A 16,887-nucleotide genomic window follows, 5' to 3' on the forward strand; every position below is an offset into this window, starting at 1 on the left:
ATGCTCATTTAGAATTAGGTTTAAATTTTGACTACGCCATAAAGAAATACATAAATAAACTTGAATCTTAACATTCTGTTATAGTTCTTGCTGTAAGTTTACGGTTGTTGTGATGTCTTAAGTTTTTCTTCTAGGACTGTCCTGATTTCAGCACCACCCATCTTCCCTCTGATCAGGTTGTCCATATATGTTGAAAAAAAGCACCACTAAGGCAGGATGCTGCCACAATGTTTTGCTGTGCGGATGTTGTGTTCAGAGGGATGTGCAGTGTACATTTAGTGCCGCACAAATCATTTTGCATGTGGATTTGAACTCTAAAGAAACATTAACAATGCTTAATGTTAATAACAAAAGTGAACGTTTAATTTGAGTTGCTTGGAAGAATGTATTAGTGACAGATTGTGTGCACCTCTTGGATTGCAGGCACAGCAGAGAAAATGACAAATGGAAAAAAAACAATTTTAAAACATTCTGCTAACTAATTAAATATTGCACATAAAACACTGCCAGAATAACAGCAAGGAGGACTCCAGTTCATATTTACAGCCTTTTCTACATTTGATCTAAAATACTACAGGTTCTCAAGGAGCAGGAGAGAAGCAAACACATGCAAAGAGCTGGCAGAGGGCACATCATGAATGATTCATGATGATCCAGTACATATGCTAAAAACTACATCATCTGCCAACGTATAAAAGATATTTGGAAGATTTAGCCTGAACATAAAAAATTGATTAACTTTAACGCACGCCTGGAATTTATTTTTACATTTTCTAATTTGACTTCTGACATTAATTTCCCTTTTTGTGTATATAAAAAGTGCCTGTTCTTGTTCAGTGTGAACTTCTACAACCCCTATCCACTGCAGATCCACCTGGTGGAAGCTTGTCTGCAGCTGCACGGTGGGTCTCCTGGAGGGGAGACTAATACCTACTGTCACCAGCTGTAGTTGAAGTTGGGTTCATTTGCAGAACAAACTGAATACCATCAAGCACTGCGACAGCATAGTCATCCTGGTGTTCTAGAAAGAACAAAAAGAACAGGCTGTTGCTCAAGTTCATTTGGGGTGTAACGGTACAAAACTACCGGGTAAAGCCCTGTCGATTTGGTACATGCACCAATTGAATGCAGCGTTGTTTTATACCTGAACACATACAAAACGTTGATGTGCAGAACTAAGCCTGCAAGGCATCGTTCTGCGGTGCAACTTTAAAAAGAGACACCAAAACAAAACAGAGGGAACTCCAAGCCATCCCTAAACTCTGTTGTCTGGGAACATGAAGGTTTCTTATTCAGCTGCGGTGGGGAAAGATAGGTGGACTGAGCCAGGACCTTATGTCAAGGTGCGCATCTTTCAACAGCAATAAGGTCTGCAGCTTGCTCCTCATTTAAGTGAATTACTCGAAACAGCTACCTGCTGAATGTAAACATCAATAGTACTCAAAACAAATCAGCTGAAGACCAAATGACTTCCTGTAGCATCCAATCAGCCCTAACCCAGTACATCCTATAAAATGTAACGCGGAGGAGAACCCGTTGATGAGAGGGGGATTTATGCTGCATCTCCAAACTGATTTAAACATGTCTTATTTTCAAATACGTCTTATTTAAAAGCTTTTTAACATTAGTATTGACTGTTTTCAAGCATTTTGTTGTATGGGCAATCTATTTAGACGCTGGCTATGTATTGGCTATAGGTTTTACAACTTCGTAAAATCAAACTAACTTCTGAAATATAAAAAGATTCTTTGTTTACTGCTGACCACAGAAAAACATTAATATGTAGCTTTAAAAAAAAAAAAAATCTTCATCTGAGTGTATCAAAATTGTACCAAACCATGAGTTTAAAACTCAAATATGTACCAAATCATAGATTTTTTTGTACCGTTTCCTCCCTACTCTAAACTGCTAAATAAAAGTTACTTAAAAATGTGATTATTCAGTCCAAAGAAATATGTAGTTGCTCATGTTTAAAAAGAAATATTTTACAGTGGTGCATACAAGCATCCATCCATCCAGCTATTCTCTATGGCCACTCTTTCATGCAAGGTTGCTGAATATAAGCATATGTAATAGATAAACGAATAACGTTGCAATATCCAGGGTTTACATTTTACTGAACCTCCAGGTGAAGCCAATAGATCAAAGATGAAGCTACGTTAATTTTGTATCATTCCAACCAAGGGGAAACTGTGAAAGATTGCTTAGGAAGTTTAGTCATGTGGGGGAAAAAAATATTAGGAGAGTAATTTCAGTGAAAACGTTTTACAGTCATTAGCCCCGCATCAAACAACCAAGTCCTCTATAGCGAGTGTCATTAATCATCACGCCTCCCATCCCAAGACAATTGAAGTGCTTAAAATGTAATTATTGGGCGACAAACAAAACATCCTGACATGCAATGTAACGATAAAACACAGGCACAAATATACACCTGGGCCACTCGTGTATGTTGCTGTCAAATGTTGGAGACCTGATTTGTTTGATGTGAAGACACGATGGTCATTTTTGGGCTGAGAAAAAGTCATACATGACTGAGGGAAGGCAGAGGGCAGACACGAGGGAGGGGGGGAAGAAGTGTGTTTAATTCAATCAGATGGAATAAAAGTCAGCAAATTGCTTTTTAATTGCCTTCATGTTGCTTTCACCTCCCATTAAAATAATTACACATGTAGGTCATTAGAACTCCTCTCCTATTAAGACTGTTTTACTGTCCCGCTATTCATACCCTGACACTGTACCTGTATATGAAAATATGAGTAATTGTACTTTATCATCTTTTTTATTTCATGAAAGGCTTTTATACTGAACTTGTCTGTAAAATCGCTTTCACTTTTTATTTATTTATTTATCTATTCACCCATCCATCTTCTATTTTTTTATTTTTGTTCAGTGTTACCGGTTTTTTAGTTCAAAATGTTAGTTGCTTAAATCCGCACTAAAATACTAACACACAAAACAGCTAAAAATTAGTCAAAAACATAAAAGGTAGATGAAATTGTAAACAATAGCAATTAAAAAGACTCTGACAATGGATGTCCAGTCCATTCCTGAGTAAAGTCCTCGATCAAAACATTTACATCCACGTGTTTGAAGCATGAACATTTTTACAGAGTTGTTTAAACACTAGCATTGAGATTAATTCCTTCAGATTCAGCAGACCTCAGGAAAAAGTGGTAAATCTTCCCAGGAATGGTGCGAACTCTGCTCTCTAGCAGAAAATCATGAGGGATAGTGCCTTGCTGCAGCTCAAGAATAGCTGCATTATGCTGCAGGACATTGATCCAAAGAACTTGAGGAAGTTCACCTCTGAATGGCTTAAGTCTACAAAACCTAAGGTTCTGCAGTGGCTTTATCAACAGCTGGAATTGTATCCGCTTGAAAAAGAATCTGGACGGAGGCAAAAACTTTCTAACTGAGGCTCTGCATTAAGAAGAGTGGTGACAGATAAAGATTTGAGGTTTAGATTTTAAATTGTGTGTGTGTGGGGGGAGGGGAGGTATTTGATACAATGGTACAAACCTCATAAGATTTTTAACAGAGTACATCACAGAATCATCAAGCATAACATTTTTATTCAATGTTCGATGCTCCTCATTCAAGTTTTTTGATATATAAAATGTTTAGGGATAACAACATTTCTGACATCTATTTTATTTGACTGTAAGCACTATGGACCGCCTTTGTTATAACATGCCGTAGAATTTATTCTGACTCTGACTCGATCAAATTGGTGTTTCGATCTGATCCGCAGAGATGCTGAAACTCCCTATGTATTAAGATGATACCTTTGCACAGAGCTTCAGGCAGGCTGGTTCTCTCTTTTTAACATCTTCAAACGGCTTGAAGCTGAAAAAAAAAAAAAAAAAACTCCTCTTGCCTGGTTCATGGATTTCCTGCCGACCACTGATGCTGCTGCAAACTCTGCTTCGTTCACTATCTCTCGGTCCGACTGAAAACTAAGACGAAGCGTTTTAGGGAGAGTTCGAGATGGACAGAGGAGATCATGTTCCGTCTTAATTTGACGACGGCTTTTAATGGCCGACATCGTGACCTTGACACCTGGCCGACAGATTTGCCCCCGAGGCCCGGTCTGCCGGGTGAGGCGAGGTGTTGTTCAGCACCCAAGCGCTGCTATCTAAGTGGAACAAATTTGCCAATTAAGCAAATCCGTTTCTGTTCCTCCCCAGGCACAGGGCTTATCAGGCTCATTTGAGTCTGTCCTGTCCCTGCCTTCTCATCACCGTGTGCATCTCTCTATCGCTTTTCCCCCCCAGAGGGGAGACTCCAGGTTTGACACAGCATGCATATCCTGCTCTGGGATTATGCACGTCCTATAGTGAACAAGGAAAAGGAGCAGACTGAGACAGATACATCAAAGCATACGCATGAAACTAGGGGGGGGAAAAAAACTGCTGCTCTAAAAAAAAAAAAAATCTAAATTTTCCAACTAATAAAATTGAATTACGGCGCACTCAACAATCGGAAATTAGATTCATGATTATTTGGTCAGTTTAATTAAGGAAGACCAGAATTGATGCTTATTGGTTTAATTAAACTACATCTTTCTGCTCCTGTTTTCTTCCACGTTTTATCCTTGAGCTCAGACGCGTCTTACAAAAGAAAGAATAGCAATCAAACGCTTTCGTTATCAACCCGAGTAGGGCTAATTATAGCTTTAAATTTATTTCATCTAATAATAATATAATTTTCTCTGTCGCTGACTTCGTCTCAAAAATAGGACTTTGTGAGTGAGACGGTGCTGAAAACATTTTCATCCCTCAGGGTTCCCTTAGCACGAGCTTTTTCCAGATGTCTTTGTGAACACTAAAACAATCGTACAGTTGCGAGAGGAGACATTTCGAACAGCCAAATGTGAGAGAACCACATATAATTTTCCGAGACACGTAGTATGCTAAACAAGTCAGCAGTATTGCAAAAACAGAGAGTGAATGATCCTTAGCGAAGGGCAGATCAATGCAGAAGTGATCAATACTTCTCTCAGACACAGCTCACGGGTTATCAATACCAACTAGATAGATTGATTAGAGAGCAGTCGCTTTGAGTCTGGGTGCAAGATTGCGGCTGATATATAAAAAAAAAAAACACACACACACACACACACACAAATGATGCATTTTGTCTTCAAGGGTGGGAAGAACACACTCGTCGCTCCGCTGCCATCATCCTTCAGTCAGGATGTGTAAACAAAACAATTACGCTTCTGGAAATCTGTAAATGTTGCCGTTGAATAAATATGACTCGCGTTGCTTTGAAAAAATATGCAAACCACTTGAGCTTTTTTTTTTTTTTACTATTTTACATGTTGCCGCTTATTGGGATTTGACGTGGCTGATTAACACAAAGTAGTGAATAACTTGGTCATGGGAGGAAAGGCATCCCATGCCAGTCATGGTTTGGGGAGTTTTGTGTATATTTTTGGACTTTTCTGGACCGTTCATTGTTTAATTCCTCTCAGGCACCAGGTATTATTGAATCAGCTCAGTCACCTCCCAGCCATCTGTCACCACCCAATCAGCTCAGTCCACTCCTCAGATCAGCCCCACCCGCTGCACTAATCAGAGTCCACTGTTCAGGTTAAAGCATTGGTTCTTTATTAAACTATTTCCATCAATGTTTTGACTTCATGTAAAACAAAGTAGGAAGTTGTGGCAGGACATGAAAATGCCTCCGTCTAATCTGACTGAGCTTGTATTGGTTGGATTGTTTTTTCTTCTCACTTTAAGAGTCCTGCTGGTTTGTCATAAAAAAAGAAATCCCATTCAAATACGTCAATGTTTAGAGCTGTAGCACGACAAAATGTGGAGAACCTGAAGGTATGTGAATGCATATTTGATGTAAATGCTTGACACATTCAAAAAAAAAGTCTACAGTTTTGCTGAAGTTTTGCTGAAAACTTTGCAGTTTGATGTTGGATAATGAGCTGTGTGGAGCAGACAGTCCGAGCAAGATTTGATACATTGAGGCCACAACTTTAGTTTAAGCAGAATCTTGGAAAGTTTGAGCTGGACAGCCAGAGAGGCGGGCAGTGAATGTTGTGCGGTGGCATGACACATGGATTATTAAGGAAAAAAAGTTGTTCCCAGAGTTACTTTGAATACAGCGACGTCTCTGTCATAAAATGTGTTTCTTTCCTGCTAAGGTTCAAATCCCAGCTGGAATCCGATGTCAATAAATCTTAATTTTAGCTTCCCCATACTAGTTACAAAAAGTCTACAAACTTCTCTCAGCTTGTAAATCTGGTTTAGTAGGCTCAGATAACCTAGTTTTAGGCCTCAGCATTGCATCATTATGTTTAACAGACCTGCTCAGGGTGGACAGCTCTGCAACCCTAATAAATTAAAAAAAAACTTAAATCTCAGTTTGTAGTCATCAGATGTACTTGCCCTTGGACTTAATCTGAGAATTTAATCATACATTCAATCCACTGACCTACCAGTTGCATTATACATGTTGTTGCCATGTTTGTGAAGTAAATGTAATTCACAGCAGACAATCAGTAAGCTATTTGTCACTCAGATCAGGTGTAAATGTGGGAAAAGATCTCCCATTACACGGTTACCTAGCTATTTTTTTTCTTCATTGTCATCCAAATTAGATATACGTGTTTTATTAGAGTCCATCTTCAAGTCGTAGCCTCAGGCAATACAAGCGGATCCATGTGAATGTCCCGAGGTGGCATTATCTGCTAAATGTTTAAATGTATTAAATGCACACAACCTAAGCGTTAAATCTCTCTACCTGTCAAGTTCAATTCCAACACTTTTCTATGAATATGCGTCTTATCTGATTTCAAGAACAAAAGGGTTGGAGGTTAAGCTGCAGCTCCTTTTACCCCTGCATTAAAAGTAATAAGATGTGGGGAAACACAGGAAATGGTTTTTAGTTTAGCTGCTTTTTGCTATAAGTGGAAACACTTCCAATTTGATCAAGCCTATCAGGCTGAACAAGATTCTGGGTGAAATTACATGCTGAAGGAGTCCTTGGATTCTAAACCTAATTAAAGAAGCTTTATTGTCATATATATATATATATATATATATATATATATATATATATATATATATATATATATATATATATATATATATACACATGTATTCTGTTGTATATGTATATATTTATAGCAATATCCCTGTTTTTTTTATCATGTTGTGTTTCAAAAGGACACAATTCTTTAGCATAAAAATAACAAGTATAGCACTCTAATAGGGGCGTGAATTTTTCTTTAAATGTCATTTGTTACTTGATCAATACCTGGATAAACAGATGGCCAGGTGGTCAAAAATGTGGCTGCAGTTCAATATCGGCTTGTTTCAGAGAACTTAATTAACGCACAGCTTGAGGTGGAATCTTTTACAAACACTGTGCAACATGATTAAAACTTGATTAGGGCAAAGCATCTTAGCTGAACTCTTTCTGATTACAAAGTGCCTTCCAGAAGTATTCATACTACTAAGCTTTTCCACATTTTATCACGTTAGAGTTTCAGACTTTTGCGCTGTATTGTGTTGCTGTTCTGTATGACACTCAAAAATAAAAGTGGTGCTTGATTATGTATTGGAAGGGAAATAATCCATGTTTTTCAAAATCTAAAAAAAAAAAAAAGTGTTATTTCTTCATATTCAGACGTTGTAAATCAATATTTGTAGAAGCAAACATGACTTCCAGTTACTTTATTTTAACAAAAGCTTCCTTCATTTAAAAAGATTCTGAAAGCCATGGATTATTTTTTCCTGCACTTCACAGTCCTTGCTTTCCGCTCTATCACAAAAAAGAAATCTCCCCGAGAACACGTTGAAGACGCGGCTTTAATGCCGAACGTTTGTGGCTGGAATGTGATAAACGTTGCCAGGCCCTATACGTCTTATTCACAGGTTACTGGGCTGATCAGCTTTAGCGAACATGAGGGGGGGACTGATTCGGTAACATTACTTAGAACTGGGCTGTCAGATGGAACAGCTCAACCCACCAATGTGTTCGGAGCGTGCTGAGAGCTGCGAAGCCAACTGCTTAAGAAAAGCTATATTAAAGCCACACGATGAAAGACTTCCTGAGCCTTCAAAGGCAAAAAAATATAGAAAAAAAAAAAAAAAAACATCCACTGTTGACAACATGACTTGATTTATCGATTACTTGACTTATTTATTTATTTTGCTATCCAGGGTTTTGAAAAAGGAAAGCAATCTCCAAGTTCAGTGGTTCTTGTTAAATTCCTCTGGCGAAGGGACACCCCCCCCCCCACCCCCCCCACGCGCAAACACACGCAGCTCCCAGCGGGGGTGGAGTTTTAATCCACAAACACACGGCCATAAATCAAACCCCACTCCTCGTGCTCTGGCTCGTCCCTCTCAATGAACAGCTCATGCTAGTGGCACATTAATAGCAATTTACAGAGGCAGTCATGCGAGGAGGGGAGCATCAACAGAGCGTCTTTTATTTTGTAATTCCTTATTACTTTCACTCAGTGCACGGACAATGAATTGGTAACGGCAGTGGATGTGACCTACCTACTACATCACTCCCGCGGAGTTGTTGTCAGCCATGTGCTTCCTTTCTCGCAAACTCCTTATTGTGCAATTACTGCAGAATGGGCTCCTTCCCGTCCTGATAAATGTCAAATATTTTTGTTTTGTTTTCTTCGTTTTTGTAGCTGACATAATGCAGTGCTTGCGAGAACGTATGTTTATGCTCTTCCCCAAGTAAATGTTTCGAATCCTCGGACAAATTTTGACAAAGATAACCAGAGTAAATATATATAAAAAAATAACCTTTTCCAAATGGTCATTTTTATGTTTAAAGGGTGGTAGAGGGGTAATATTGAAACCAGACATGGACAACTTCACATAAAAGGTGAAACTTCAGTTCTAGCTTGCTTGGGTTATGCAGCAGGACGATGTTCCAAAGCACAGCAGCAAGACCACTGTTGAATGATTAATTAAGCAAAATGTTGATTTTGTTTAAGTGGCCTAATCAAAGTTTTAACTTAAATCTGTTTGTGATGCTTTGGCATGACCTTAAACAGGCTGTCCATGCTCAAAACCCTCCAATTTAGCTGAATTGAAGCCAATCTGCAAAGAGGAATGGGCCCGAATTCCTCTGAAGCGATTGAAAGTAACCATTACCAGTTATTGCAAAGGTTTGACTGCAGTCAGGCGATTAAACCAACTAATAGGTTTGTTGGAAAATTACGTTTTGCACAGGGCCACGTCGCTTTAGAAACTCTTTTTCCTTTAATAAATGAAAAGTTCATGTAAAAACTTTTTTATATATATTTACTCTGGATATCTTTGGCCGATATAAAAATGTGCTTGATGATCTGAGACATTTACAAACCAACAGCTTAAAGCTACATTTTCACAGCACTGTAAATTAAATTTACAGAGTGAAAGAGACGCGTTTGAATGATTGCATTATAAGCAAGTGAGAAAAGAAGGTCCTTGACAACATTCCTCAGGAAAAAAGGAAACCTTGTAATCACAGTGCTCACATATTGCAGAAATCAAAGAACTGGACTTAGCAGGTTGTTTTGGGTAAACATTATAAGGTATTGGAAGTGCAAAAAGAATATTTTCTGAATATTTTTAAGCACATATTACTAATTATATAAACAGTGTGCACTACGGTAGTAAGGCTGGTTGAAAAGTTGATAAGTGGATGAAAATCAAGATTCTTTTATATGGGGTCATTTTAGATTTCATGCCAATGGCAGATTCCGAAAAGGAACTGGAACGCTGACAACAAAATTACAGAAGATTTGTGTAAAACACCCGGTGGAACATTAATCATCAACAAGTCATGATTTGGAGCTGAAAGCACATTCCAATTAGTCTTTCAGAGGCAAAAATGAGGAGGAGGTTACCATGCTGTCAAAAACTAAAATTGCTCAAATTTTTAGGAATATTGTCTCACAAAGTAAAATCCAAAACAACTTTTGAGATTTTGTCATTTTGGGCAAGGGGTGGAAAAAAATAGAGAGAAAATCAGCAGTGAATGGCTGTGATCTCCAAGAATTCAGCTGCTACAGACACCCTGCGGTGAAAATTATTGTAGATCTCAGAAAACCTATTAGTAAACACAGCAGAACTTTAGTTGCAAAAAATACAAGTTGAAAATTTACCATACAAAAATACAAAAAAAAATTGTTATTTTAATGCTGCCTAAGGAAAAGCGTGAAAACAAATCTAGAATCTGGTGTTTTAAATGTTGAAAGTTGTCGACCCACAGTCGACATGCATTACCACTGCAGAGCGACTGCATTTTCTAAGTGAAGCAGTTTGGAGCTGGACTTTCTGCAGTCCATACTTGTCATCCGCTGTAAACATTTGGTGCTTCATCCAACAAAGTACTTGACAAAAGGGCTTCTCAAAGGCTGAGGAGCTCAAATCTCAAAACAAACATGAATGGACAAATATTTTGCTTTTAACTCTGCAGGCAGAGGGTCTCCTCGCCTTTCAAAACTTACAGAAGTGATGCAACACAGGGGTAAACATGCCCATATCACTTTTTTCTTTCTTTCAGTAGCAGCATTTGATAGTCTTTTTGAGACTTGGATAGCATTGCATTCTTGCTCAGCTTTTATTCTCTTGAACATTTTCCCAAGATGTTTTGAAGGAAGATAGTATAGAACAATTGGCTCTAGCTATCAAAATTAGCATGTTACCATCGCTAACCTTTATAAGAATCATATAGATTGATATAAACTGCAAATACTAACTAGTTTTATATAAGGTACGGTTCTCAATTTTCACATTGAATGTGTAATAATTGAATCTCTCTGAGTTCAAGCTCTGATGCTGACAGTTGATGCTGAAGAGGACTATGACCTGAAATGCCATGTTGCCACCCAACTTCCCTGGTACTCTGCAAAATGAAATTGTGAATTCCAAAAAAAATAACAGATTTTCTAGCGTACCCTCACATCGCAAAATGTTTGGTTAGGTGGATGACCAACCTTAAATTTAAGCAATTTTTCTTTTTTTTTTTTCTTTTACAAAATCACCAAAGCCACAATTGGTGGTAGCCCTTTAGTCAATACTTTGTAGAACCTCCTTTTGCCAAATGGACATTTAATGTTCTACAACATTTTACAAAGATGGAGCGCACACATGAATCTTGGACCAGTCCAAGGTCCCAAATCCCCTTCTGTGCTTTCTTCTCTTCAGCCAACCCCAACAGTTTCCTACAGGATTTAGGTCTGGGGGCGTAGATGGCCATGTAAAAAAGTTTATTTTCCCATATTTTTGGATCATTATCTTGTTGAAAGGTCCAATGATTTTACTTAACTGACCAAAAAAAATAAAAAACACCAGACGTTTATTTAAAGTGTCCAGGCATTTCAAAGATTTTATGATGGAATGCTCTCCTAAAAGGTTCTCATCCTGCAAACACTGGCCATCCATGGATATTTTTTAATGGCTGAATATGACTGGTGCAGCCTCTGCTCCTGTTCGGTCCAGGCTGTGTAGTCCACATCAGAGATGTAAGCTTGTGTATTTTTTTTATCAAAGAGTTTGTAAGTTGGACAATAGTAGGCATGTTAAAATATGTTGGCATGTTAAAATATATATATTTACCTCTCACTCTCTCACTACATTTTCACCTCGTTTAGACAAAGACAATGTTGTATTTTTAACAAAATTGTGCTCGGAGGGTATGGGCCTTTGGAAAAGAAACAGACCCAAAGCATCCTCCACCATGCTTAACAGCGGGCATGAGATCTTTTCCGACATATTCACCCCTAGTTTCACTCTGAACCCACCTCAAAAGGTGAATTTTTGTCTGATGTGACCGAAGTCCACAATTCCAGTTGAAGTGGCAGGAGATTTCATTGTTTGTGGTGTTAGGAGGTTAAAGGCTTTTTTATCTGACACCAGTTCCCAAAAAAAGGTTGGGTAATCGAAATGTAAATTGCATGTATTTCTTCTTATGTGGAGGAGATTGTCCCATGAAGCCACTCTTTGCGGCAGGTCTTTAATAGTGAGCTTCAGAGATCTATTAACCTCCTTTTTATCATCCTGCTCACTGCACATGGTGGGAAAATAAACACGGGTCACTATCCATCCTCACCGCTAAAAGAAATTGGCCTTCTTATTCATTTTGTATTTATACCCTGTAGTCAGAGAAAGCTGTGGATTCCTAAATGGAAGTTAAAAAAAACTCTAATTAACTTAAAAATGTAAACTATAAATTCCAAAAAAAAAAATGCATTGTTTCTTTTATGGCATTTGTAAGAGGTTTCAATAAGGTTGAGAAATACACTCAAAGGTTAATGGTTGAACATTTTTCAGGGTGAGATTACGCTGCTGCAGTCAAAGATTAGGATCTAGTTGAACGCTTTTTTTACGCACATCTTATCAGGGGTGCTGGTAGGTGCGGCTGGAGCTGCATGCAGTGGCAGGAAAGAGAGCAGAGTGTTCCCAAATACAAATCAAAATGACACACTTATACAACCGTTTTCTTTTTTCATCATAATCTGGGATAGAACTGAAGGCGTGTGCCAACTTTATCTCGCTATAATCCTATTGAGGAGGGTCACATTAGGAAGTCCCGGTAAGGCGTCCTTTCATCAGTTTATAGAAAACGCGCTAATATTGGAAGCGTTGCATCACTGAGGACAGACAGTCAGCTGCTTCTCGATGTTCTCGTGCATCTAAAAGGAGGAATCTCGCTCGTTCTTTTGTCTGCAGGTGGAATGGCTGAAAAACGAGGAGCCCCTGAGTGTCGGTGACGATGGTGTGATCAGCCAAAGAGGGGACCACGATCTAATCATCTCGGAGGCCCGTCTCTCCGACTCGGGGAACTACACCTGTGTTGCCAGCAACATTGTGGCCAAGAGACGGAGTGCCACGGCAATGATTGTAGTCTACGGTAAATGAAGAGTATGGCAGTAAAATGCAGCATAATAGAGTAGGGTGGTGCATAGATTAGCAACCTAGAGAACTACAGCGGTGGTGAACAGATATCAATCTTCTACAGAAACATCTACAGTATCAGATAGCCTCCTTAAGCAAATTCTCCTAAAGGCTGAAGGGAAAACACAGCACAAGTGATCCTTTTGGACTCTTGTGTCTTATGAGCAGATTATAGCCCCTGAACAGTTGTGTTAAGCAATCAGACACAGTCACAATATTTACAAGAGCCCTGTTATTGTTGATGGGAAAGCAGCTGCCATGGGGTCACCGACACTCTACAGCTTATTTGTGCCTGTTCTAAAGCACCTTGTTCAAAGCACTCTGTGCAGCTGCAGGCAAGCTTTTAATGGGCCTGTACAGAGTAAAATTATAATAATGTCATTCATGCGACGCACCTCTTTGACTGAAGCAAAGCATTGATTAGGGCTCCCATGCCCGTTTCACTGACCCCCTGTCTTGTATTCTGTTTTATTCAGAGAGGGCATTAAGCCGAAGTAGGAATATGTCTTATGCTTTCTCACAATGAGTCGCTGACGACCATTAATTATTAATTTCCATAATACTAATGAAGGTCTCTGACAGGGCTACTATTGCCAATAGCCCCAGACGAATGTATAGTAATGGAACTATAGTATTGCTTCCTTTCCTGTGACAGCAAATTAGCAGATTAGTCAAAAGGCCTGCGTTGCGTTAGAAAACCTATGACTCAGCCTCGCGCTGCACTCATTGATGTTTTTACAACATGTCTTGTTAATGGCTTTCTTGTTTTAATCTTTGTTGTGCCCAGTAAACGGAGGCTGGTCGTCCTGGACCGACTGGTCGGCCTGTAACGTGCGCTGTGGGCGGGGCGTGCAGAAACGATCGCGGACCTGCACGAATCCAGCTCCTCTCAACGGCGGCGCCTTCTGCGAGGGCATGTCAGTGCAGAAGAGCATGTGCAACACGGTGTGTCCAGGTAAGAGCAATACGTTGGCTCCAGCACTGCTTGGAGGTTACATATATGCAAGCATTGCTAATATGCATGCAGAGAGCTGGCCTTGCATTTATTAAATCCCAGACAGGTATGCTGAATCTGACTGTTGTTCGTCTTGCTGCACCTCAATATTCCGCTGGGAATGCTTTGGATTCTTTGCGTTTATGTGGCTGCTCCTGCTACAAGAAGCACACACCTAGACTTTGTTGCTGAGCAACCTCACAAGTGGATCAGGCAACACAGCAAAAAAAAAATCCAAAGGCTCTAAATCTCAAAACTCTCTAGATCCCCATGCGATCAAGCATCTGTGTGATTCACTGGAACAAGAGTAATCCATAGAGGCCACGCCCTGCAGTCTGTGGTGCATCCAAAAGAGCAAGTGTTCACTGGTACCAGTGTCAAAACCAGGCTTATGGGTTCTGACAAAGTCAGAAGGCTTTAAATTGAAGAAAGAACTAGTTAGTTTGCTTTTAGATGTCCAGTTTAAACCAATTTAGATTTTTAACTTTGACATTTGTCTGGAGTTCTTTGTTCCTGATTAAGTAGGACAGAGAAGCATTAAGTTCAACTTCAGTGTGGTGATTACCACCAGCAGAAAGTTTTTTAAATATTGTGGCCAGATAGGGGCACACAAACCTAAAACCAACAGAATTGAAAATGCTGTTGCCATATGGAAAGGAGTGGGGGGGGATGCAACAGCAAGCTGTAAAGAACAAGAAAAAATAAATGAATGCATGTTGCAACTCCTGACTTGTGCCCCTTTTCTCAAAACATATATATATTTATTTTTTTGGCACCAGTGGCCTTTATTTGACAGCAGACTGACAGGAAATAGAGTTGAGAGAGAGAGGAAGAAGACGGAGGGCCGAAATGGCTGCATTGATGGCTGAGGCCTCTGAATATGGGTCATGTGCTCTACCACTGCACCACCGCTGTGCCCTCTCCAAGTATTTTTAGGAGCTTTTTCATATCTAGCAACAGATGAGACCTTTGGGCAAGAGAGGGCCAACCATTAGTTTGAACTGCCTATTAATAGGGTATAATTGAACAGTTTATTTTAATTAGTTAATTGAAAAAGTATTATAGAAATTCATTACACCCAGGCTACATATTTCACTTGTTTATTTTTGGTACTTTTGATGAAAATTATGTTACATATGTCACAAAATTATTTCTGATACACAAATATCATGTTATGGCGTACACATTCATGGCAAAGACTGCTGAGTTGACAGTTGTCCAGCAGATGGATATGGTCCAAAAGGTCCTAGCTAAAGAAACTGGCTGTTCAGAGCGCTGTATCGAAGCATATAAACTGAAAGTTCAGAGGAATATTTGACCGAAAGAGGAGCGTGGGATAATTAGAACACAATTCTGAGATGATTGTGTAGTAAAGTCAGAGCTTTAAGCCACCACACACAGATGTGTCCAGTTCACCTGCTGCACTCCACTGCTGAACAAGAGCTATTTTACTGGCTGAGGAGGAAAAGAACCGGACTGTTAATTAGCATTCCAAAGTACTATTTGCAGATATAAAGTCAGGTATGAAATGAATGGAGATGTACATTTAGTTTTACTGCAGAACTTTGCACCCCACCACACTGCCACAAACACCCATATCTGGTTTACTTACCATGGTAACACCGCACAGGGCAGCAGACTGGCCTGAACTAAATCCCACAGATAATCTATGGAGTATTGTCAAGAAGGAGATGAGAGCCACCAGAGTCCCCAATGTTTACGGTCCTTAGTTCCTGGAGTCATTTATTTGTTTTTCAACAATTAGACTTAACGACTTGTCTATACTTATAGATAAATTGAAACCCTCATCATGCTCCTCAGAGATATTGCCTACCTATATCTAGGAGTCTCACCAGCAGTGGTCCTTCATTAACAGCTCACTGAGTCAATGCATTCAGTCCTGTTTTAAACATGCCGAGGTAAGAACAATACTATAGAAACTGAAATCTTATGGCCGGTTTATTGATAATCATCGACTGATTTAAAGAACCCATTTTCTAAGCAAATTATTAGAAAGAGTCATAGAAAGTAATTTCAGATCTATACTATGTAAGTTCTATAGATTTGACCCTTTTTAGTCCGGCGTTCAAAAACTGCCCTCCACTGAGATGGCTCTATTGTCCATGAGGACAAAAGGATGTTTTAATGGCTTTTAAGGCAGGGGATTGTTCCATGATAATGTTACTTGATCTCAGTGCAGCCTTTGCAGTACCCAGTCATTGGGCTGGCTTGGACTGTCATTCTAAAATAAGCTAGCAGGAGGTTTACTACTAAACTGTAACAAACAGGAGCTTTAGTGACCATGCTGTGTTGCTCTCACACATCGAGGCATTGATTATTGGACAACTCAACTATATAAACTATTTGGTATCACTGTTACTGATGTATAGAAAACGTATTTATGGTGCCCTGCCAGATTTATAATACCATGTGGGAATCCCTGAGTATGGTATTATTCAATGCAAGGCAAGTTTATTTATATAGTATTGTTTAGTAACAAGACAATTCAACACAATTTAGCAAGCGGTTTGTTTTACTTATAGACAATCCACTTGCGAACTGGCTCTGGGACAGTCCACTTTGGTACAGGCCAAGGTTCACCAAGCAATCACAGACAAACACAAGATTGTGGGTGTGTAGCATGCTCCCAAAATAAAATCCGTCCATTTCTGGTGGTTACGCTCTTCTTTAAGAAGACTGAACAAAGTCGGAAGCCTCTCAGAGCTAAAAACACATTTTAGCGACTTAGACATTTTATATATGGCTGAAAAAGAAAAGCTGCTGTCACTGTACAAATCAGGTGCTAGAAGAGCCTCTTCGTTTCAGCTTTGAGCAGAAATTATCGCGCTCTGCCTCAAAACCACCCGGTGGTCGGACAAATCGGGCATGTTGTTTAGTGGGCAGGTACTCAAGATAGGTACTTCCTGGAAGGGGCAGGTAATTACCGCTTTACCCAGA

The 16,887-nt window shown here is 39.4% G+C and overlaps 1 protein-coding gene across 4 annotated transcripts in view; it reads left to right on the forward strand.

The window, feature by feature from the left end:
• The window catches only part of LOC105928334 (netrin receptor UNC5D), an 86,101-nt gene that overhangs the window by 13,074 nt on the left and 56,140 nt on the right, over positions 1–16,887 (forward strand). For all 4 annotated transcript variants that reach the window (XM_036140444.1, XM_036140446.1, XM_036140445.1 and 1 more), the window contains exons 3-4: positions 12,711–12,891; positions 13,723–13,890. In XM_036140444.1, the coding sequence (XP_035996337.1) occupies positions 12,711–12,891; positions 13,723–13,890 (349 nt within the window). The remainder of the gene's footprint in view (positions 1–12,710; positions 12,892–13,722; positions 13,891–16,887) is intronic.

The sequence above is a fragment of the Fundulus heteroclitus genome, chromosome 8, assembly GCF_011125445.2.
Source record: "Fundulus heteroclitus isolate FHET01 chromosome 8, MU-UCD_Fhet_4.1, whole genome shotgun sequence".
Taxonomy (NCBI): Eukaryota; Metazoa; Chordata; class Actinopteri; order Cyprinodontiformes; family Fundulidae; genus Fundulus; species Fundulus heteroclitus.